Here is a 23,834-nt window from a genome sequence, read left to right as displayed (position 1 = left end):
CTGCTTCCTCAAACACAACAACCCAACTCTCTCTCAACCATTTTATATTCAAAACTTGACTACAAAAAGCGTCCTTCATCGCCCAAGTGGCTTCGTACTTATCAAACCTCCCAACTGTTGCTGTCTCTGTTGACTGGCAGATTTCATAGAAGCTTGAGCCTGAGCCAACATTATATGAGTTGGCGGGACACACAGAGACTCGTTGATGGGTGCAGTCATGTAGTCCTTGAGCAGCTTGCTTAGTTCCTCGTTTTGTCGTTGAAGGTGGTCAATGTCGTGTACAAGACAGGAACGTTCGGAAAGGAGGGTGTTGTATCGTTCCATGACTACGTGAACGGCCTAATAATAGGTGTATATGTGAGATGGGGTGATCAAGAAGGCAAATTCGCAACAAGAGCCTTTGCTTGAACTTACCGTCCAGACACGGAAGCCTTTTTCATCAACGACATTGCTCATACGTTCCCAGTATGCACGATGAGGGTCGTGCTTTGGATCTACTCGAGCGACAGAGTGCTCTTCTAGCGACAACCAAAAAGAGGTCAGAAAACCGCCTTGAATCGAAAACTCAAAATACAAGTGTTTTCATACCTATCGAATCATCAACTACCGACTCATTGTCTCCCACGACACTACCATTGCTCTTGTGTCTCTGAACAAGTCCTTTACGCTCATTCAGCACCCTCTTGATACTTGTCACAACTTGGCTTGGATCAATCAAAGCACCCTTTGCGTCAACCAACGCAGTCACAAAGGCAAGAGCATCGTCAACTGACTTGCATCCTAGAGCATGCAATACGGCATCAGCCAAAGTGTCGTCTTGTTCTTGTTTAGGGAGGGGAGCAATCAATGGAATCAGACGCTCGTCGATTAAAAACGAGCATTCAGATACAAAGAGTCGTAAAGCGTCTGAAATTTGAGATGGGACAAAGATTTTGTCTTGTTGGGCGGTGTTGTGGAGCTGGATGCATAGAGAGTTGTGGCGTGGGATGAGTGCGATTGCGTCTTCTTGCTTGTTGTTTCCAGGACCATTCTTGTTGTAAGGGTTGTTGTTATTGCTGTAATTCATCATGTCAAGCATCATTGGATCAATTGACTTGTTGACGACATCAGCTGATTCTTGTGGAGGTTTCCAGGTATTGCCCAGCTGTTGTTCGTGGATGATTTGATCGGCTTGTAACAACTTGTTTACGAGATCAGATGCTACTGATTCGTTCATGGCCCACACTTCCTTGTACTTTTTTTGGTCGGCTAGCTGGAAGTGTCTGAACTTGCGTGCCAGTTCTTGCAGTTGCTCTGTTATTCTGGCTTGGTCATCGTTCAAGACCAATTGCTCATGAGCATATCCACGTTCTGCTTTTGCAATCTTGGATTTAAGTGCATTGACATGATCCTGCAGAAGATTTAGAGTGTGAGACATTGAGGCAAAAAAGGACAACCCAGCATGAATTATGATACCGTGAGTCGAGTAATCTTTCGCTTCTGAGCACTCAATATTGTTCCATTCTCCTCATCTCTCTTCTTCAACACTTGGTAATTGTACTCGAGCTTTTCAGTATTCAACTGGTATGTAGCTCTCATTTGCTGTAACTGTTGCTCAAGCACTTGCACATCCGTCTCCAGCTTGATTTTCACTACATTATACTCTTCACTATCGCTTGTTCGTAGATTTTCCAGCTCATTGAGATTGGAATCTACACGGATTGCTCGTTCATCCATGTTGTTTCTGTAGGAGTACGTAGCAGTTAGTTTTCCTTGGCAAAAAACGAGATATGCCCGACCCTCAAATACCTTTCAGCTGAACGACGAGCTTCCAGCAGTCCTTCAATCTCCTTAGAGTTCTCATCAATCATTTCATGTTGCGATTGTACTAGAGCACGTTCAATCTTTTCAGATTCTTCTCGCAGCGTTCCTCGGAAAGTCTGGTATTGTTGCTCCATGCGCTCCAATAAGGTATCTACACAAAAAGGCATTAACAACAAAAGACCGAAATTCTTTTCAATATAAGACTGTTACCTATTTCTTCAGCCTCTTGTTTCAGCTCCTTGACGTATTCATCATCTCTAGCCTTCATTTCAGCTACATACTCGGTAATCAGCCGATCTTTAGCAGCAATTATACGATCACATGCTGATTCTTGTTGTTTCAAAAGCTAACGAGTCCACAAAGGTTGTGAGTTGTCAACAACAAAAGAACTGGCCATGGGATTCATCGCATTACCTCAAACAAGGCATAAGGTCCTTTGCTAATTCCAATCTTATCCTCAACATGCTCATCCAAACCGGCATCTTGAGCAGACATTTGAGCGATCTTGTCACTCTGAACCCACTTGCTGAGTCTCCTTTCAGCTTCAGCTCTTCGCGAAGCTTCACGAGACACGACACCGACTCTAACGTTGGTGACAAGTTCCATTCCGCCCGTTCTTTCTAATTGGATTTTACGACGGGATGCATCGATTTGTGCCTTTCCTTTGCCCATATTGTTTTTGGTCAATATTGTCGAGCCGTGTTCTTGTTTGACTTTTAGGCGAGCCGGTGCTTCTACAAAAACCAAGAGATGAATTTTGTTAGTTTCAAATTGACTTTAAACACACTATACATCTAAAAGTTGACGCAAAAAAAGCCGTCTACTTCTTCTGTACTATACCTTCATCCACATGTTCAGCAGCAGCCCTCGCAGCTCTAGCGGCATCAACTCTCACTCTACGTGCAGATATACGAGCTTCTCGTTCAGGATCCAATGGCTCTAGCCCATGATTAGCAGCTGGTTCAGCTACCGTTGGTTTTGCTGGTGATGGAGTTGCTGATGTTGATGCCTGTTTATTGGGACCAGCAGAAGCTGGAGCTGACGCGTCCTCAGGCTTTGGAGACTCTGGATCTTCTTGATCCTCTTCGTCTACCTCTTCCTCGGCTGGTTGAGCTTGTGGTGCTGGTGCCTCATTTGCTACTTCTGATTTTCTTGGCTGCTGTTGTGGTTGTTCGTTAGATGCTTCTGAAGGTTCAGAAGGTGTCCGAGGAGATACAGAATCGCTGTCACTACTTGCATCGGCTGCATCTGACATGGTTGAGCTGGTGGTAAGGGGCTGCTGTGTGGTTTTCTGTGCAAAATGTGGTTTAGTCGGAAGTTTTTTTTGTGGGAGATCAAGATATAAGACGTATTTGGACATAAGGAAAATCCTTCAAATTAATCTAGGACTTAACTTCAAAACTATAATTTCCAAGCTCTCGCACGTCAATTAGTGAAAGTTGACCATGACATTTTCGAAACTCGTGAATTTGCCGCAGTGGAGAACTGCAACACCGACCAAGCATGAACTCGTACTCACGTCGATCCGTTGCACTTTTGTCAAAGTCTTCCACTGCCGAAAGCTCTTGACATGAGTAGTCACCTATAGTGTCAGTCATTTTCGCACACATTTTCACAACCGCTCGCACCCCTTTGAGACAAACTTTTTAGGACAAGCAACGATATGTTCACAGCATTTCAACACTTAAACAAATATGCAACCAACCGTCAAACGACGGAAATGATACCTCCTTTCCACCTCGAATCTCACGCTCAAAACAAGCTCGCCATCATCACATGTGGTATCATACTACGTCTATCCTTCGTGAATTCAGATCCATCTACGACAGGAGAATGGAATATCGTAGCTTCTACTGGAGTAGTTGGTATTCACACGGCCATCCTGCCAGGATCCGCAGATGATGCACCATTGCTCCTTTTCTGGGAACGATTCCATGGACTGCACGATCCTTCACTATATCCACCAAACCCGAATACATTCTTACCAAGTATTGGACAGTCTGAGCTTAGTACTCAAATGACATGGAATCCTCAAAATCCTACTGCTTCGAATTGGGTTGCCAAGCATGTCAAGTTTTCTCCATTTTGTGGTGGTTCGTATCTAATTATCATACTCGTGCAGAGTCATGCAATGACTTCGAATTCGGAATCTATAGGACATGCTCAAATGGCGGATGGCAGCATATTCGTAGCAGGTGGTGACGGTGATAATGTTGCGAACAACTATATCGCAGATGGTCGTAAAGCTGTACGAACCTATTCAAGTACTACTGGATGGGTTGATATTGGAGAGTTGACGTCCACCAGGTGGTACCCAACGGCATCCATATTACCTGATGGACGGTATTACGGTTACCACAACGCTCGTCCTGTATCAGCGCTTTGACGCAAATACTTTTTTGTCTAGATTAATCATCGTTGGTGGCCTATTAGAGTCTTATATACCTACAGACCCAACCCGTAACAATCCAAGTTACGAGATATGGCCTGCTGATGGTCGAGGAAGTGTGCCCTTGCAGGTACTACGACCTGGGTATCCTAATAATACGTATTCAGTTGTTATGGTGCTGCCAAGTCAGCGGGTATTCATCTTTTCGGCAGCTCACGTAAGTTGGCATTGGTTACGCCGATTGAGCATCGGTTCTGGTGTGTGGCCAAAAAGCGCACCGATATTTCTCTTACGACTAACATTCAAGGATGAATTTTGTGTTCAGTCTATGACTATGAAGGTTGGAACTTGGGAAGCCATAATCAACCTCCCAGACCTCATTCACGCCGACTTGTATCCAAGTCATTCATTCCCATACTTGTCTCCATCAGTACTATTACCACTACGTGAAGCCAACAATTTCAAAGCTGAAGTCATGATTTGTGGTGGGACAAGGCTTGATAATCAAGCTTCGTCCTTAGGCTCACGTATAGCTCCAGATGACGAGAACGCTCAGTGGTTTGATGAAAACATGCCAGGTGGACGAGTCATGGGTGATGGGGTCTTGCTGCCAGATGGGAATGTTGTGTTTGTCAATGGTGCACAGACTGGAAGTGCAGGTATGAGCGGCTTGAACATTGTGACAATCGATGATCCATTTACCGCGAACTTACTTTTTTTTGTTCTCAGATGGCCCAGCCGGCTTTAGCAAGGCTAGGTAAAGAGTTGGAAATAAACACAGAGGAGGTTGGGAGCAACCTAAAATAACAAGGTAACCACAACCTTAGGAATCCTCAGTATGCTGCCCATCTATATAGTCCTGTCTCACGTCAATGGAGTGTGTTAGCGTCTGCTGTGGTGGTATGTCTGCTCCTTCATCCAACCACTGATCTGAACGTCTGAATTTTTTGCTCCATTATCCACGTCTATACCACTCGACAGCACTACTATTACCTGATGGTCGAATACTTACAGCTGGCTCAGACCAGCAAAACTATGATGGTTCTGCAGCGCAACCCTTCGAATACCGTACCGAGGTCTTCTCACCACCATATCTCTTCTCATCATCACCACGCCCAATTATCTCATGCATACCACCAAACATTCGATATAATGATATAATCACCATTTCAACACCTTCTGCAATTACCATTGATTTGGTATCTGCCATTCGACAGTCACTCACTCGACGAATATGGATCAAAGATTTGTTGAGTTGGATATTGTTGAGCGTAATCATGATGGTATACGTGTGAAGACTCCCAGGGATGCGTATTTGGCACCTATGGGACACTGGATGGTGTTTGTTCTGTCGGGTGGGATTCCTAGTATTGCCAAGACAGTCTTGTTGTCGACTCAATAATGCAGCTGCTTTTTTGACAGCTGGAAAATAAAATTTCAATACTGACTACGAACGAGAAAAAAGGCGCATAGCAACAATTTTTATGAGGTCTTTATTCGCTTCCAGTGCAAGTTCACAACTTTTCTATAATAGCACTCAGTATAGGCTGTACTTGTTTCCTACTGGCACGGATATTCTGTTGTTTCCATATATGCCATCGTCCCACTTCATTTCCACCGTTACTATTACTGCTCTTGTCTATAGTCTCTACCTTTAATTCATCAGAACTTTCAATTCTCTCCACAATTTCTTCATACCCAGACCTACTCCCATCCAACCATATAATCGCCAGCTCTCTCTGAAATCCCAAACTCTCAGAGTCCCAGGCAGTCATAACAATCAAGACCGACAAGTTCTCTTTTTCTCCATACTTTATACAGTCATTGACAACTCGTTGCGAACCACCATCTCGACGAGTCCATTCTTCCCAGGACCACGTTACTGAGCTTATACCTAGTTTGAGAGGCTGTCCTCGTAGTGAAACTGCAAATTCCTTAAAGTCCTTTTTCAGGAGGTCGTCGGTAGTAAGATGCGAGACTGCGAATTTGGCTTTGTGGAGTATATTGTACCACTTCGTTGTGTCGAATGATGGTTCAGCGATTATGGAGACTAGAAAGTCCTTTGCCTGGATATCTCTGTTTGTCGTTCGACCGTTATCTGGTTGTAAATTTACAGTATCCTATACATAGAAACACGTCAGATGCCATTATGAAGTAAGCCATTATGAAGCTGAAATAGGTGCAAACGTATGCAAACCATGAGTATAGGGCCCAGCATCCATTTCGCCAAAGCACCATCCAAACTCGCTCCAAGCTTCATATACTCCTCGACCACCAAAGTAGTGCACGATCCCACTTCCTCAATAGTCCTTGGAGAAGCCTTCATACTAGACTGTCCGTCCACATGATGATCAATGATTCCAACCACGCTGGCTTCCATGGATGATTGTGTTGGGGGAAGTTGATTATGATCGACCAACACCAACGAGCATTTCGGCATGATATCGTGTATGTCGTCTATAAATGTGAGATACGATGCAGCGGTATCTGTTTCGGGTATCGAGAAGGCGGCCTTGAATGCTTGCGACACATCAGTGCGTAACGGAAACTCTACTCTTGGAATGTTGATGATGGGCAGGATTGGACGATGCGACGAGCTTGAAATTACGAGAAGATAGGCATATGAGGTTGCCGAGACGATACTGTCCAGATCTTGAAGGTACGAGAAGAGATGATTAGACTTGATATGGAGCGATCTATCAACTAGCGGCGTAAAAAAAAACTTTGAGAGGTTTCAAGACGATGAAGGCTTACCGGCAGACTCATTTCCTAGAATTCCTAGTATGTTTTGTGGTGGATTCTTACGCCATAGCTCTTGGGAGCTCTTCAGAAAGCTCAGGAAGCGAGACATCAAGTTTTGTTGAAACCATCTAAACGTGTGGGGAAGAATCACGTTCAAAACAACTACACCTGAATTTCATCTTTATCGCATCCATGAAGGAAAATCCGTGAACTGTTGTGCGTATACCTACCCGTCTTCGAAACAAGATCCTGAGACTGCCGACACTGAAACAAATCCCAAACTTGACTCCCAACTTTCTTCGAAACACAAATCCACATATCTCAACCCTCCATCAATACACCAACATGTCTGTCGCAATCGCAGGAGCTGCTATAACGCATTTCCAAGCAATCAACTATCTCCACCAACCTCCAACTTCGGTTGATTCCTTGTATGGCAATGACCACCCAAGTCACAAGTTGCAACGTCGTTTCGTCAAGACTGAATTCGTCCCTCTCCTGGTTTTCTTCTTACGCCTGACCAGTAAGCAAAGTATCGCAAATGGGTGCCATGATTGGATCTAACTCTGAATTGCTGAATTAGTGACTATTGCTCTGTTACCAATTACCCTGATCGGCAATATCCTATTAGCAATCGCCCCTGCTATTTATGATAGTGCTGCTAGTGCCGGTGAATCTATTGGCGAGGTAAACAAGTTTCGCGTGCAAATCGACGCACGTGTTTAATTTTCAAACTTGATTGAACTTCGAAGCTCACATTTCAATCCTTCTAGGCCTTCCGCTATTACCGAAATATGCGTCGGGCCGCCTACTACAATCGTTACGTGGCATCTCAAGCGTATTATGCTCGTCAAAAGCAACAAGATGCTGAACGTAGTCGCGGGGTTGCTGGATCTGATGTGAGGAGGGGCGTTAAGTCAAGGCCTATTCCTCCTAAAGCCCGAGTGCCAATCCCACAGCAACCTAAATTCTCCAAGCCAATCGGTCAGAATCGTCGCCGTTCTGTTGCTCATATTTGAAACAAGTGTGAGTTGGTTGGGGTTTAATGTTGGACTTGGAAGTGTGAGGTAGTTTTGAAGAATTTTTGTACACTTTGGAGTTCACTCTTTCTCTTGCTTTAGCCTTTTTGAATTGCTCCCAAAGCATTACGAAAGTTGTGCTCAATATTGTTGACGGGGCTAAGTAGCCAAATTTGGTTTTAAGATGTGAGTCTCAAGATGATGAAGAGGTGAACAGTCAAATGTTTGGAATTGATTGCAAATATATTATTTTATGAGGGCTTCATAAACGAAGCGCATTGTACAAATATGTATATCTGTGTGTACACAATCGTCCGTTCACTTTGTGGTTTAGGATTGATTGTCGGTTGTTAAGGATGCACCCTTGTTAGCGAGGTTCAGCAGCGACTTTTTAAGGATTCGGCATGCAAACTCGTCCTTTGACGACTCCTGAAACCGAGTCACGATGTTCCTGGACTGTTCTGCATGACTATCAACGTACTCCAACACCAGCACACTTTGATCGTCTGTAATCAATTCTGGATGAGAAGCAAAGACATGGAGAAAATCAACCTTGTCACTGTTTTAACCTAACTTTTTCGACTCGCTAACAGCTGCGCAACGAAAAGCAAGCGAGAATTCTTATTGAATTTCAAGTGATGCTTTAGAAGATGTTCGGCTTCGTTGTATCGTACGCATTCGTTCTTGTCAAGATAACCAGACCTTTTATTTATATATTCCTTCACATTTTACTTCTACCACGACCACTGTCAAGATCTCCAGCATCCACAAACTCCAACACCAACCCACTCAGCGTCCCAAATCTCGACCCAGCCTCTTTTGCAGAAGCATTCGACGCCTGCCGTCTCGCCAACCGAGCCGCAATACCCTGTGATATCAGTGCGTTACGGAAAAGGGCAAAAGCAGCTGCGAAATTCCATTTCGGGATTGGATACGGTCGTCCTGCACGGTCACAGTAGAATTTGAGTAGACTTTCTACTTCGGGAATGGGGAGTGGACGGGCCATGTCTTTGAGGCCGACACGGCCGCCGAATGCTGGGATGTACCAGTACCTAAACGAAGGAGTAACGTTCTAGTTCGGATTTTTTCAGGTGAAATAATTCAAAGCGACTGACATGGTAAAGTTGGCCAGATCTGCCAATGGATGCTGTGCCACATAACAGGAATGTGAGTTGATGGTTCGAAGTTGTTGCATTCAACAGCATACCCCTATTGAAGACATCTCCCAGTCCAGCACTGCGACGATCTTGGAGGTATTAGCATCAAACACCAGGTTATCTGGCTGCATCGTCGAAGCATAGTCAAGGTGTTAGGTCCCTCGTCATAAAATCTAAAACAAAGCCTTTTCTTCACTATACCTTGTAATCACCATGCATCAGTGTAACTTCATCTTTAACCATATTTCTTCTAAACCATGATATCATATCGTCAAATCGTGGCAACTGGCCCACAACTGCGCCAGTGTCGATATCTTGAACTTTGGCTTGCTGGTTTCCGAGTCCAGACCATAATTGCAGTTGTCGTTCGTCTACAGATGTACACTCGGTTAGGCCTTGTTTGACAGTATACACCACTGAATGATGACTGAAATACTTACAAAACCCTCCATGCTTCCCATACTTTTCCAACCCAACCTTCTTAATATCCGTCTTATGAAACCTCACCAACGTATCCAGCATAGAGAAATAATACTCTTCACGTAATTTCGGTGTCTTTAGCGTCGGCAGCAACACATCTACAAATATCCTCCCTTTAACAAACTCCATAGCGTAGAATATGGTTCCGATTATACTCTCATCTTCACATAGCAGGTATGCATTGGGGACTGGCACATCACTGTTATCATGTAGGGCTTTGATGATGCGGTATTCTCGATCGACTTTGTGAGCGGTTGCAGAGATTAGTTGGCCTGGTGGTTTTTTGCGGATGACTAGTTTGAAGCCTGTTTGGTCTTCGACGAAGAAGGAGGGGTTGCTTTGGCCGTATACGAACTATATTGGGTGCAAAACAAGTAGGGAGAGTGTTAGTTCGTGTGTGAGGGTTGCAAGTGCGACTTGTGAAGTTGTGGGGTTGTTGCAAACACATTGTGTGGAAGTTTTCGAGCTAGATCACATCAAGATCAGATTACCTGCTTGATAATTAATGGAAGTTTGAGTTCCTTGATGTGAGAAGCCAAGTACTCTATAAAGATCAAGTTCGTGTCAGTGTGATGTAAAATGTTGGGAGTTTGACGTGGTATTGAACCACGATTTTCAAACCAATTACGACTCAAGGGCACTCAAATTCGATTTATGATCACTAATAACGACTCGACTGGCTACTTACGTTCAAACTTCAGGTGGTCAAAGTCATGCTAATTCAAAACCGTACAAAAAGTCAGCGTTTGCACGAACTTACAACTGTTACAAACAAAACCATCAAACTATCAGCCTCGATTTTGAACTTACTCCTTGACGAACAGCGCCAACTACATCCTCAGTAGAGCTCATATTCAGCAAGTTTGAATTTCGACAAGCAAGGGAATGATGTCATGCAGGACTACATTCGAATTCTTCAACACGTTCCTATCGATCGCTGTACGCTGGCACCGACTATACTATAATTCGCGTATTTAAAGCCTTGTGACTTATCTCCAACCAGTAATCTAACGCATTCTTGTGCCAAAAACACACACTGAACAGGTCACATCCTATAACTCGTTTTATTAAAACCCTTATCACATCCTCAAAGCTTAGGCGCATCAGACAATTCTCCAACAGACTTCATATAACCCAAAAAGTCCTCTGACTGAGGCACGATTCTATCCGCAATGAGCATAGCGTCTGGGGAACTTGCTTGCCTCAAAGCGACACGTCCTGCAATTCCCTGCACGATAACCACACCCCTAAATTTAGCGAAAGCGACAGCAAACTCCCAACGTGGGATTGGATATGGTCTTCCGACTTTGGAGCAGTAGTATTTCAGCAAGACCTGAAGAAAATTCGAGTTAAACACGTGTGACTTCAAAGCACGCGTCTCACAAGCAAAAAAGCGCTTACATCAACTTCAGGTATATCAAGAGGACGTGGTTGGTCCATTAAACCAGCTCGAGTGGTAGAGTTTCCGCTGGTTGCATACCAGTACGTTGTGAAATTAGCTACATCTGCCAGAGGGTGTCCAATTGTTGACATTTCTGACAAGAATTGAGTGTGAGCTTGAAATATTAGCAAAAATATAATCAAAGATCATTTAATTAGGAACTCACCCCAATCCAAAACACCAACTACACGTGGTTCTGTAGGGTGGAACATCCTAAATCAACATATGCCGTTATCAGAATGATTCTTACGGAGGGGTTTGGCCGTTTTGTAAGCTCACATGTTGTCAGGCTATAAGACAAGAAACGTGTCAGATACGAGGAGTCAAAGCCATCCTTGGGTTTTCATATCACTGCTCTAACCTTATAATCTCCATGCATAATGACAGTTTCATCTTTAACCATATTTCGTCTCAACCATTGAATCATCTCGTCAAATCGTGGTGGCATTCCAACTTCCTTGCCCGTGTCGACATCTTTGACTTGTGCTTGTGTTCTTGCTAGAACAGACCATAGATCCAGCTGTCTGTTATCTAAGTCGTTGAAAACCGATAAGAAAAACTGTTGGCAGAGCCAAAAAATCAGACTCCTTGGCTCGATGATAGGACTCAATAACGTACAGAATCCACCATGTTTTCCATAATCTGTGAGGCCGGCCTTCTTGATATCGGTTTTGTGGAGACGAGCTAGTACGTCCATCATTTCAAAGTAACTAGGAGAGACATATTAGTACTGACATCTGTACATTTTGAGAAGAAATTATAACTTACTAGGTTTCTCGCATTTTTAGAGGGACGGCAGGAAGGTGTATGTCTATGAATACTCTTCCCTTTGTGCAGGAAGAGTGAGTGATCTGCTGAGTGACGTGCTATTTTCGAATGATGTCTTGCAATGCAACTCTTGTCCCTTGCAAAGTCACCATTCCATAGCAAATGCAAATATTCATACCTCCAAGAACTCCATAACCTAAAGAACAAGGAAGCTTTGAGAATTTGTGGGCAAACAAGAACAGCTTTCCAACGTGCCAACATACGTAGAAGAAAGTCCCAACAATCGATTCGTCCTTGCATAAGAAGTATGCACGAGGAACAGGCACAGTTGAGTTACGATACAGAGCATCAATGATTTTGAATTCTCGTTCGACTTTATGCGCTGTTGGGCTAGATTAGATGTTGATGGAGTCTCATCAGAATTTGTGACTAAAGCCGGAGGAATCTGATTGCGAATACTCTTGTATAGTAGAGCAAATCAAGTACCTGATGAGTTTGCCTGGTGGTTTCTTCCTCATGACGTATTTCTTGCCATCCTAAAACGTTGGTGTGTGTGGTATGAGTTTGCAAGGAAGGCAAATCCAGATATAGAACGAAGCATGGTTTCGAACGATACATGTTATGCTTACGCCTGCAGTCAAGAAGTACGTAGGGTTGGATTGGCCAAAGTTAAATCTGATTGATTGAAAGAGAAGTGTTGATGGGTGTTTGATGTAACAAGATCCAAGCGTTTTCAACGTACTGTTTTACTTGTAGTGGCGCAACGAAGCCTTCTAAATGGGCTTTTAGATAGTTTTCCAGCTTGCTCTCATCGAAAACGTGCCTATTGTGCAGCAATGTTAGATTCAAGAAACAATTTTGGACGCTTGCTCAAGAAACGGGAATTGTCGCAAATCAGAGAGCAAGAATACAGACTTACGCTGCGCGAACCGCCGTGGTGCCGCCTCCTAATCCGTGTTCGTCTGCCATGGTCGAGTTGGATGATGTCAAATACCGAATTCTCAACAAAACCTAAGGTGAGACAAGAGCTGTCCGTAAATTCGAGCATTTTTGAGCTTGGGGAGACGCCGCAGATCTGTCAATCATAAAGAATCAAACATAGGATTGTAAGAGCTTGCCACCGATCGCATTACAATTAAACGTGGAAAGATGAGTTTGTCGAACAAAGGCACCAACATTCACGGCCAGGCAAGCAACTTGAAAGAGAAGCATCCATTCTTTGTATTTCCAACCGAGACCTTAAAACTATAGGAATCTGGTCAGATAAGGTACACTTTGGCAACGAACCTTGAATGACATCACAACTACAACACGAACAACCGTTGCCTTTTTTTGGCTCACACACTTCTTACAGGCATGAAATCGATACCAAAAAGCTTGGACACTACATGAAAGCACGCATCCCAGAACTGTCATTGCCATTAAGTGTTGCTCAATTCAAACTTGGGTATGTCATGTTGTCGCAGTTCTAAGTTGTCAACCAGTCTGACAAACTGTTTTCTATCCTATAGACAGTCTAACCCAACATACTACGTCTCTGATGCCTCTTCAAAGAAATACGTCGTAAGAAGACGTCCACCGGGAAATCTTCTGTCACAAACTGCACATCGTGTGGACCGAGAGTTTAAGGTCATTGATGCTCTGTACAAGCATACGAAGGTGCCTGTGCCGAAAGTATACTTTCTGTGTATGGATAAGAGTATTCTTGGGACTGAATTCTATGTCATGGAATGTGAGTATCGACTGTTGGTAGTGTTTTTTCCCAGTTTGTCGAGAATGGCACCTCGAAACACTCCCCATCTAAACGAGGTTGACGTTGTCTCAAACCTTAGTCAAAGAAGGCCGTGTTTACCCAGACGCCTTATTACCTGACCTCTCATTTGACCAGCGTCGAGCCCACTACCACGGAATCTGTGACGTCCTCGCGGCACTTCATAAAGTAGACGTCGATGCAGTCGGTCTAGGACAATATGCAAAGAGATCGGGCTTTTACGAAAGACAGATAAACATGTGGAAGGGTTTATCGTCTGTCCAGGGAGCAACTAAGGACGTTGAGACCGGAGTTCCTGTTGGAATGTTGCCCAGATTTGACGATATGCTAGCGTGGTTTCAAAAGAATCTGATAAAGGATGAGAATTGTTTGATTCATGGAGATGCCAAGTCTGATAATTTGGTATGAAAGGCTTTTGATGCTGCGTTTTTTGTTGTGCTTTGTGCAAAAAGGCAAGACGTTATCCTTTCATGCATATGATATAACCTCAGCCTCGTTCTAGTAGATGTTCGATCCTAAGAAACCAGTCATTATCGCCGCTCTCGATTGGGAGATGTCAACAGCAAGTTCCCTCTACTGCATTACTTTATTACATGACCTATTTTTTTACTAACGCCCATCTACTCAACAACAATAGTTGGGTCATCCACTATCGGATGTAGCAAACACCTTCCTGAACTGGTACCTCCCACAAAGCCTAGGAGGCTACCTAGACCTTCCGAGACCACTTCCTGTTCCCGAAGCGGACGAGTTGATTGAATACTATTGCAAGCAAGTCGGGCGTCCGTTCCCCATACCGGGCTTCTCGTTTGCTGTAGCATTTGCTATATTCAGAGTAAGTGTGGTTTGTGAAGAGTGCCTGGCAAACAGTTCATACTGATGTAGATGATGGCTTTTTTTGTATCCTCGCAGTAACTATACTGAGTATTCGTACTATAACTAACATTCTCTTCCTTCACATTCTAGTTGGGAGTAGTCTTCCAAGGAATAGCAGCTAGGACTGCCCTGCGACAAAATTCTTCAGCCAACAATGCGGCCGGCTTAATGTTGCCTGTAGCCAACTTGATCTTGGAGATTGTAGACACTGGTAAACTGCCTAGTGGGCAAAAACAGACAACAACACCTAAACTTTGAAAGGAACGCAAGCACTTGTTATAATCATCCCTTTTCAATATAAACGGTTTTAGTTTGGAAAAGAAGATACTGTTCTGTAATAGACCTTTGTGAGAAGTAAGTTTCAAGTTAATTATTTCTCGTCTATCGCGCTGCAACAGCAACCCGAACCTATCGTGGAGATCAAGTTTTGAGATCTTTATATACAATAACAACCTTCAAAGCCCTGTTGTTTTTACAACACCAGCTTTCGTTTGTCAACCTTTTCTACAGTACCCTACTTTATAGCCGCTCTTCACCTCTACATTTTCACCTTTTTACAGCAACCTTTGTCGTTTGTTATTCTTTCTATACATCACTTAGGCAACTCAAACACCTCCTTCGCGGTTCTTTGTAGCACCTTTAGCCACTTCAGCATCTTTGCGTTTCTTATCACGTAATTCCAACAAGTACAGACTAAAAAGGTTGGAACAGTGTTGTTAGAGTAACTACCTAACGATTCAACGAGGCACCTAAGCCATTTGAAGGAGCACATTGAAAGGCATACCCAGTAGTAACATAGATGGAACTGGAAGAATGAGTAGCAAAGGAATCGACTTTGACGCCCAATAAGTCTTTTGCGGTGAGGTCAGAGTCCTTGAATAGGAGAACTCGAGCGATATTGACAAGCTTTAATTCTTCAGCGAATATGCGTTTGACGATGCATTGCTTCAAATCCTCGACGATACCATCGGATCGAACAAATTCACGTATTGGATCAGACGAGACCAGATCGTCCGCTCCCAAGATGAGGTGGAGCCATACACTTGTCTCTGTTTGATCAGATGGTGCTGTAGTACTCTTGTCACCTCTGGCATGCGCAATATCATCGAGAATTGATTCGTATATGTTAACAACTTCTACCATCACATCATTCGGGAGAGCAACGTCATCTAGCTATTCACTTCAATCCCTTTCAAATCCCACACAGGTACAGAGACACAATGCATACCTATGCGAATACCTTCCTGATCATGATGATGACCATCTTACTTAATGGTCCCACATCAGCATCGTTCTTCAACTGTTGCACAGCAAACACCAAGGTCCGTCTGGTATCATTCACATCAGCAAGAATTCGGCAAATACACTATTGTCCAGCTGATACGATTTTTCTGGCACTTTGAAAGCTGACCACTGAGTAAATTGTGGTGGAGGGATTCACTATGTGGCGAGTAGTAAGTACACAGTATCATGAAGCACGAATATCCGCCAAACTCTGAATCCCATGAGAGTCAACACAGTCTACACACCAACTACCAACCACCAGCAAACACCACAATTCTGCAGGTGTTGTCTAGCTCGATCAGTAGCTTTTTCCCCAATACATATTCCAGTAGTCTATGCGGCATCGATCTGTAAGAGCTCTGTTTCTTCAAACTTTAAAACGATACGTTAACCCAACAATCAAAAACAAGTGATCCCATATGGTCTTTAACACTTCAATCCGTGTTTCTTAAAAAGACACAAAAAAACATGTATATACAATCTCCTTTGCAACAGAAGTCCAATTCTCCAAAATCTAAGCCAGCGCACCACAAATTATAATACCGAGAGAGCTCACGACCCTTCTCTCTCCCTTGAATCCTCCATTTTTGATTTTCTATACAGTTGGCAAATGCTAATGATGGTTGCCATTCCCATTCAACACACCATTACCACTTTTACCATTACCAACAACAGCACCATTTTGTTGAGCTCGATCAGCAGCTTCTTCTTCAAGGGCCTTTTCGGTGTGAGCGTCGATATCTAGAGCGTCCCATGGATATGCGAGCCAGATATCTTCATGCTCTTCAGCAGCAAAGTAGTTTCCGTTCATGATATATTCGGGGAGTGTGCCTTCTTTCTTTTTCATCTTGTTGTGGAGGACGAATACGCCTGCGTTGTAAGTGGGGTTGAGTTAATGAAGCGAAAAAAAGCAGTTTTGAAATTCGCAAGCTTCAACAGTTCACTTCAATCTGCTCCCCAATCTACACAAAGATACAACTAAACATACCTATACGAGTATCAGGCGCAACCTGACCAGGATGATCAGCCTCCCACTTGACCCTCTGCATATCAGCATCCTTCCTCAACTCTTGCACAGCAAATCCCAACGTCCGTCTTGTATCATCCACCTCATCGACAATCAATATACTCTTTCCCAGCAGATTAGAGGGCGTCGACACCTGGTAATCCAGCCATTGTGTCTTTTGGACTTCCGGTAGAGGGGATTCAGTATCCGGCGATTCTTCAGAGGATGCATAGAGAGCTAGCCCGATAGCTTGGATGGGGACGTTGCGGTTTAAAGCTAGTTTTAAATAGGTTCTCATGATGCGGGCGGGGAGGAAGCCGCCACCTCCGATTGCGACCAGAATGTCGGGTTTGAAGTCTGTTGCGAGATTGAATCTGTCTACTGATTCCTATTGTAAGGAAATAAAATTAGATTGCTGTTTAAGAGTAGTATAAATATGATTTGGATTGTAATTGGGTCTGTTGCAGCATTGTGGGGCTTCCTCTATTAGACCAACTTTTTTTTTTTTCGTTTACGAAAACTTTCAGCATACTGAACAACTTGCCTTGACGAGTCTATGGCACTTGTTATAAGAGATATGGTGCTTTCGCTTAGATGGCACAGGACTGGCATCCCTGATATCAGTTGGCCCCACCATCTCAGAACTACCAATTGTTGGGGTTTTGGGACGGAAATGCGAAGTGTGCATGTGTTTTTGTGAGAGTGCATGTTATGGTTCAAATTACAAATTGTACGTGAATTATGGTATATATAACGTGTAAATCACGTTGTTCGAGACTCTTTTCTTGCTTGATATGAGGCGTGGAGTTTGTAAACTATAAAAGATGAGTTATAAGTACGGTGTAGATCATCGTTCGTCACTGAATCGCAGTTCGACACTGCATATATCGTTCGTCACTGAACATAAAGCAGTTAGACAGTGCATATGACATAGTTCCGCAACACATAGATAGACTTTTCCGCAACACATAGATACGCATTCAACAACCCTCTGCTACAGAGCTAAACGTTCAAAATTTCTGCGCTGAACATGTGTACTCACCTACAAAGAATGAAAAGGCCGCTCCCATGAAGCCTATACTCAGATCGATGTGAGCATATAACAAAATACCCCGAAGCGACAATTGATGCATAGAGATCAAGCTCTCTCACTCACTAAACAATGAAGCCCTCAGATCACTGTCTATCTTCCCCATCCTCTCGGTAAGCTTCTTAATCTCAAAATCAATCTGTTCATTGACAGCAACAATGTCCTTTGACACCACTTCAGCTTCAGTCTTGACTCTACTCTTGTCAAGACTGATATCCAGCCTTATGCCCCCATGGACACGATTTACTTCTTCTTGTATGATTGTTCTTAGCTTGTCTGTATCAGCTTTTATCTTTTCTAGCTCTACTCGAAGAGAGGTACTGTCTCCTGATTCGACTATGGTAATGTCTTTACGCAAGTCCTCGAATTCGGAGGTGGATTCGGCCACAGCTTCCTCGTGAGATGTCTTTTTCACCATGTTTCGCGTTACGCCATTGAGACTACATGTTGAGTGTACATTATGTGAGAAGCAAATCATCCGTAGACTACACGATGAACGACTCCATACCTCTCTTGTATGGCTTCAGAGACGAGACTGATGATTGCTTCAGCCTGTTGAGGAGTGAAGTCTTCCTTGACCATCATGGCCACGTATCTCTGAGAATCAAAGTGACGTTCCAACGATGTATTACTGGTAGTACTAGTGGTAGCAGGCACGTTCAACGTGGGATTACTAGAAGCCACATTACTGGATGACGTGGTATTACTGAGTGTTGATATTGGAGTTGTGGTCGATTGGATTGGATCACTCGGAGTTGATGTTGGCGATTGTGATGGAATGGGAGATGGAATGCGAGTACTTGATACTTGAGTATTGTTTGCATATGGTAATGGATTGTCATCTACTAGTTTTCCTGTCTCTACTATAGAAATTTGATGCCGCAGCAGCACAGTCGACCTTTGAGCGAATGTACGAGTACGAGTTGCCACGAGTAAGACAGATCTAGATGCCAAAGAAGTAATCATCATTTGTAGCCAAATACCGTGTTAACCGCGTAGTTCATCCAGAGTCTCGCAAAAAATCTGCGAGAGGTTCTTCGCAACAGCTCGACCTTCGTTTCCAACCAACATTTAACAATTAATCAATCCCCTCACAGATCACAACAAGAAGGTATAGAAAACAAGACAGAAATAACTCGATACGCGTCATACTAGCTACGATTTACTAACCACCGTTTAATTATCCCCATCCTCTAGTGTATAAAATGCCAGTAGTTCCGAGTGAAAGAGGCATCAATATCTACTCCCGCCAGGCATACGTCCAGCAGGCTGAATTGTCAGACTCGGACGACGACGACAATAACGACAACCACGATGAATTCACCCACGACGATGCCTCGGATGGACCCATAGACGATCCTCATCAACAACCAAAGATCATTGCTCCTCATCTGTCCCACATCCCATACAAGACAAACAAGAGCAGGAAACCCGCCAGTCATCTCCTATTGTGAGTATTACTGCATATCCCGTCGCTTGGTGTGCTTTGGTTATCCATCTGTCGCAACTTGCAACCAAACTTGGATGAAGTCTCGCAACACACGCGTTTGTATCTAAACAAGAAGGGAGAGCGCTAAAAAGATCCATATGCTTCTCCTTGCTTTGGTGAACTATATGGAGATCTCGAAAGGTTGCAAACTACCAAAATCCCGCTAAGCTAAACTCTCTTCTCATTCATTCAGCAAAAAACAGGATCTCCAACGAGTTGCAAACCATGGAGTCAAATTGGTGCCCGTCAAATTGGATTTGGAAGTCGATGGCATCAAACTCAAGGACCAATTTACTTGGAATGTTCATGGTAGGAACATGCAAAAAAACCAAGACTACATCTATGTATCCCCAATTGCTAACCCCATTACACACACTGATGCATAGAAGCCCACATCACTCCAGAACACTTTGCAAACATGCAGGTTCAGGACATGGATGTTCCAGAAGCTGTTGCCAAACAATTCGCACCAATGATTGCTAGTGCCATTCGTGAACAAATCAGAGAGCTGGCTACTGCTGTAGAAGATGAAGACGCTCATTATCAAGTTGATGATACTGAGCGTATTATTGTCAAGGTACAAAACGCATGGTTTTGCACCGACAAAGTGATGCATCACCCGCGTCAACTTTTTTTCTTGCTTTATCTCACTCTCTCTTACATATAGCTGGATTTGAACGTTGGAAACCTCCACTTAACAGACCAGTTCGAATGGCCACTCTTCGCAACTTCTCATTCATCACCAGAAGATTTTGCCAAACAATTATGTGCAGATCTCGGTATCGGTGGTGAATTCCAACCTGCTATAGCCCATTCGATACGTGAGCAAGTTGCTCATGCTCGTCTGGCATTCGAGTCGGCTCCCAAGCCTCTGCCTTTTGACCGACTTGTATCTGCACCTGTTCGTAATGAGGGTACTGAAGTGTTATGGCAGCCTACTTTGCAGGAATTGACTGAAGAGGATATCGAGAGGTTGTCAAAGGAGAAGGAACGCGAGAACAGGTGAGCAGTAGGAGAGAGAAGTGTTTGAGAGAGTGTGTGGGTGAGAGTTACAGTGACCATCGCCAGTGATGTTTATCGTTGCTCCGTCCCGGAGCGTATTTTCTGGCTGTTACACTACCACGTCTCAAATTATCATTGCTGTGATGCTCATGTACGCCTTTTCCTTAGACGAGCACGACGAAACCAAGCTCGAGTCACTCGAACAACAACCAATTCAATGGCCGCAGCCATGACCAACTCTGCCTTCGACAATATGAGAGCAACCCGAAACCGTATGATGATGCCTCCTCAAAAAGTCCCCTACCAAAACTATATGCCCAATGAAGAAGAGTTACGTATTCAAAGGGAACACGTCCACAAATACCTGCCGACTCCATCCCCAGGTCTCGACATGCAAGAGCATCCTATTATAAACAACACGTCATCACCTATGCCCATTTCGTCGTCAGTTGACAGAAATGGTCCAGTACAACCATTACAAGATGAATCAGCCCACCACCATCACCATCATATACACCAGCAGCAACAACAGAATGAGATGATAATGCCACCGAATTTTGGCTTACGTCAACCGAATAATAACAACGGTACCATACAACAACAACAAACACAGCAACAACAATCGGCCTCATCATCTCAACCAATGGCCTATTTCCAATTCCAGCAATCACCATTTGCACCCTTCTCCCCATCATATCCATCTCCACCACTGCAATACGGAGGCCTGTCACTGATTCCATCCATGTTTGGAAACATGAACGGATCACTCCCTCCCCAGCTCTTGCACATGCCAATGAATCCTTACACTATGTCGCAACAAGCCTCAATACACGATGCTGCATTAATGCAACAACAGTCACATTCTCAACACCATCAACAATTGGGACCACCTAAACCCAAAAAGAGCAACAAGAGAGCATCACCTATTCCCGTTGATACTGAATTGTTGGCTCGACAGTTGGTATTGCTGACTGCTAGCAACAATGGGCATGGACATGGTGGACAGTCGAGTGGTGGGTCTGCGACACCCAGTCCTACCAAGTTTGATGCTGATGGTGCACCGCTGAAGAAACATCGTGGGTTTGGTGCTAGTGCGCAAATGTTTAATGCCGATGGAAGTATTGAAGTTGGAGGTAAGCACAGTAGGAGCGAGAATACAAGATTTGAACGACCATGTTCGAACGACAGTGTTTGAGAATATCGCAGTGCCTCATTTTTTTGCATGGGTTGACTAAATACAGCTGAACTGATATCTAAACTCTTCACTCTACTACTAGAATTCCGTAAAAACTGGAAATGTAGCTGGTGTTTCTTGTCTGGCAAGTTCACGCCAACGCTGCGTAAAGGTCCTCTTGGAAGCAAGGTACATACAAATCGAGTCATGTTCTTTGTTTTTTTTCGGTTGGCTAACCTGATTCGCTTCCGCTATGGCTAGACCCTTTGCAACGCCTGCGGTATTTGGTTTAGCAAACACGGTAGTCTTCCACAGGAGAGGTACCATGAACATTATGATGTTTGAGGGAGATGAACGGATCTATGCAACTGATCCTTGGACTTATTTTGTAAGTATCCGATCCACTTGTGACATCGCTTTTTTACGGCGTCGAGGTTGGAATGCTGACTCGTTCTGTTGCTATTAGATTCGAAAATTCCGACCTCTAAAACTGCTCCCCGGCATCATCATTTAACCTCAACCGACAAGAAATCAAAAATCGAATTCAATACAGATAAGAAATTTGTTATCTTAGATTCCAAGAATGTAAGATGAAATAACAAAATGAAACAACCAAATATACAATTTTGAAAACGGGCAAAATCTATCCTGTGGCTGTCTGGTAAAGGGATTTCTTGAGTAGAAGCGCGCTTTTGGTTGGTGAGATGAAAGAACTACGACGTGATATTTCGAGCTTAAGAGACTTTCGCCAGTCTCTCTTCACCTCGCCCACGTTCAAGCGAAGTGACCAGGCATATAAGTCATTGAAGTCCCCCTCAAATTAGGCTTGCATCCGGATGGGATGATTTTCGCCATCCCATCTTATCCTATCTAACACAAAGAAAGAACACTGACGGAGGATCAAACCTGACACGTAGTGTCCTGAACCGAGTTTTAGCTTATAAGCCAAGTGTATGTAGATATAGACAATGAAAATGAATATAATAATATGCATATAATATACTTCTCTCCTTTCTCCTTTAGCTTGTAAGTCAAGATTTAGCAAGATGAGTTCACAACTTTTCTAAACCTTACTTTTGTACCTCGGTTCAAGTTTGACAGCCGACGGTGATTAGGTTGACAGATGGATTTTAATATAGATTTCATTTTGACATCATCACATGCTTCATTCACTCTTCTTCTTGTTATACGCATTTGCGTTCTGTGCTTTGATTCTGGTGGCACGTACACCCACAACCGTTGATTCTGGTGGTTGAGACCCAACAGTACTTGATGCTGGTGACTGATACCCATAAGAAGAAGATGATGAAGAGTCAATGTGTGTTGCTTCGAATGACACGTTCGTGTCAGCATCCCGGCTGTCATTTTGTTGGCGTAGTGAATTCGTTGAAAGTAGAGGAGTAGCATGAAGTTGACTAGTATCGAGGTTGTTACGGTTTGTTTGACCAGTGTCCTCTGGTGTAGTACTATGGCACCAGAGTGCCCAAGTATAGACCATCTATCATTGTGCTAGGTGTTACAGTTTACTGTATCACATTCCCAACACTTCCTATCACTTTGACGTCTTTGGCCCAGTCCGCATCTGAGTAAACTAGCAGATCGGCACCACCAAGACTTAGTCGGTATTCACGAGTACCTTTTACATAGCTAAGGATATGGATGATACCAGCCCAATGATACTGGGTAGGATTAGATGAGTACTTGGCCAGAATTGAGACAGCAGTCATTAAGTCTGGTCGAGTGCACCGTGCTAAATAGAGCAGCATTCCAATCGCCTTTTGATATTTAGGCTTGTCACAAGGTGGTGAGTCTGGTTGTGGAGTATCATATCCTGGTGCTAGAGGTGTCGGTTGGGCATTACAATCAGTCATTCCAAATGCCCCGAGAATGTCGTCAACATATTTGACTTGAGACATGTAGATTTGATTCTTCTTTTAGTCACGTTCGAGGTTGATGTTCAGAAACCATACAAGGTCCCCTCCCTTCTTAAAACGAAACGATGACTCCAAGGATGACTCTAGTTCAGCAATTGCTTCTGCAGAAGACGATGCGATCAAAAAGTCATCAACATGTACTAGGACATAGATGTCTTGACCATGACTAGACTTGCCAACATACAGACACGGATCACCATTAGACGGCAAAAGACCATGTTCCAACATCCAAGAGGATAGCAGCTGAAACCATACACGAGGAGCTTGACAAAGGCCATACAGTGATTTGTGAGACGATCTACTTTTGTTTGCCTGAACGTGAACTCTATGTAGATAATAGTGTAGGAATATAAATCAAGTTTATTAAATCCGGAGCCTTAAAATTAGTCGAAATCCAATTTTAAACTCG

At 43.7% G+C, this 23,834-nt stretch overlaps 6 protein-coding genes across 6 annotated transcripts; 3 read left to right on the top strand and 3 right to left on the bottom strand.

The window, feature by feature from the left end:
- Positions 1-75: 75 nt before the first annotated feature.
- SmJEL517_g03902 (uncharacterized protein) lies at positions 76-3,058 on the bottom strand (the record flags this gene model as incomplete). Its single annotated transcript, XM_031169830.1, has 8 exons — positions 76-339; positions 415-518; positions 589-1,390; positions 1,456-1,723; positions 1,789-1,954; positions 2,014-2,149; positions 2,218-2,537; positions 2,644-3,058. The coding sequence occupies 8 exons, from the start codon at positions 3,056-3,058 to the stop codon at positions 76-78; spliced, it is 2,475 nt and encodes an 824-aa protein (XP_031024151.1).
- A 465-nt stretch (positions 3,059-3,523) lies between these two features.
- On the top strand, positions 3,524-5,487 carry SmJEL517_g03901 (uncharacterized protein; the record flags this gene model as incomplete). The annotated part of the gene is made up of 6 exons (XM_031169829.1): positions 3,524-4,146; positions 4,211-4,409; positions 4,518-4,851; positions 4,922-4,949; positions 5,020-5,069; positions 5,174-5,487. 6 exons carry the CDS (start codon positions 3,524-3,526, stop codon positions 5,485-5,487), a joined length of 1,548 nt encoding a protein of 515 aa, XP_031024152.1.
- Positions 5,488-13,187: 7,700 nt separating this feature from the next.
- On the top strand, positions 13,188-14,704 carry SmJEL517_g03900 (uncharacterized protein; the record flags this gene model as incomplete). Its single annotated transcript, XM_031169828.1, has 5 exons — positions 13,188-13,246; positions 13,311-13,531; positions 13,632-13,972; positions 14,208-14,405; positions 14,537-14,704. 5 exons carry the CDS (start codon positions 13,188-13,190, stop codon positions 14,702-14,704), a joined length of 987 nt encoding a protein of 328 aa, XP_031024139.1.
- Positions 14,705-16,343: 1,639 nt separating this feature from the next.
- On the bottom strand, positions 16,344-18,795 carry SmJEL517_g03899 (uncharacterized protein; the record flags this gene model as incomplete). Its single annotated transcript, XM_031169827.1, has 5 exons — positions 16,344-16,600; positions 16,719-17,124; positions 17,783-17,811; positions 17,893-18,266; positions 18,335-18,795. The coding sequence occupies 5 exons, from the start codon at positions 18,793-18,795 to the stop codon at positions 16,344-16,346; spliced, it is 1,527 nt and encodes a 508-aa protein (XP_031024141.1).
- A 236-nt stretch (positions 18,796-19,031) lies between these two features.
- On the top strand, positions 19,032-21,836 carry SmJEL517_g03898 (uncharacterized protein; the record flags this gene model as incomplete). The annotated part of the gene is made up of 7 exons (XM_031169826.1): positions 19,032-19,276; positions 19,509-19,624; positions 19,702-19,892; positions 19,983-20,317; positions 20,486-21,450; positions 21,595-21,680; positions 21,753-21,836. The coding sequence occupies 7 exons, from the start codon at positions 19,032-19,034 to the stop codon at positions 21,834-21,836; spliced, it is 2,022 nt and encodes a 673-aa protein (XP_031024142.1).
- Positions 21,837-22,656: 820 nt separating this feature from the next.
- On the bottom strand, positions 22,657-23,407 carry SmJEL517_g03897 (uncharacterized protein; the record flags this gene model as incomplete). Its single annotated transcript, XM_031169825.1, has 2 exons — positions 22,657-22,957; positions 23,019-23,407. 2 exons carry the CDS (start codon positions 23,405-23,407, stop codon positions 22,657-22,659), a joined length of 690 nt encoding a protein of 229 aa, XP_031024140.1.
- Between the last annotated feature and the right edge of the window lie 427 nt (positions 23,408-23,834).

This window comes from Synchytrium microbalum (genome assembly GCF_006535985.1).
Source record: "Synchytrium microbalum strain JEL517 chromosome Unknown SmJEL517_scf0023, whole genome shotgun sequence".
Lineage (NCBI taxonomy): Eukaryota > Fungi > Chytridiomycota > Chytridiomycetes > Synchytriales > Synchytriaceae > Synchytrium > Synchytrium microbalum.
The sequence above is the reverse complement of the archived record's forward strand: the minus strand, read 5'-3'. Positions and strand labels throughout refer to the sequence as shown.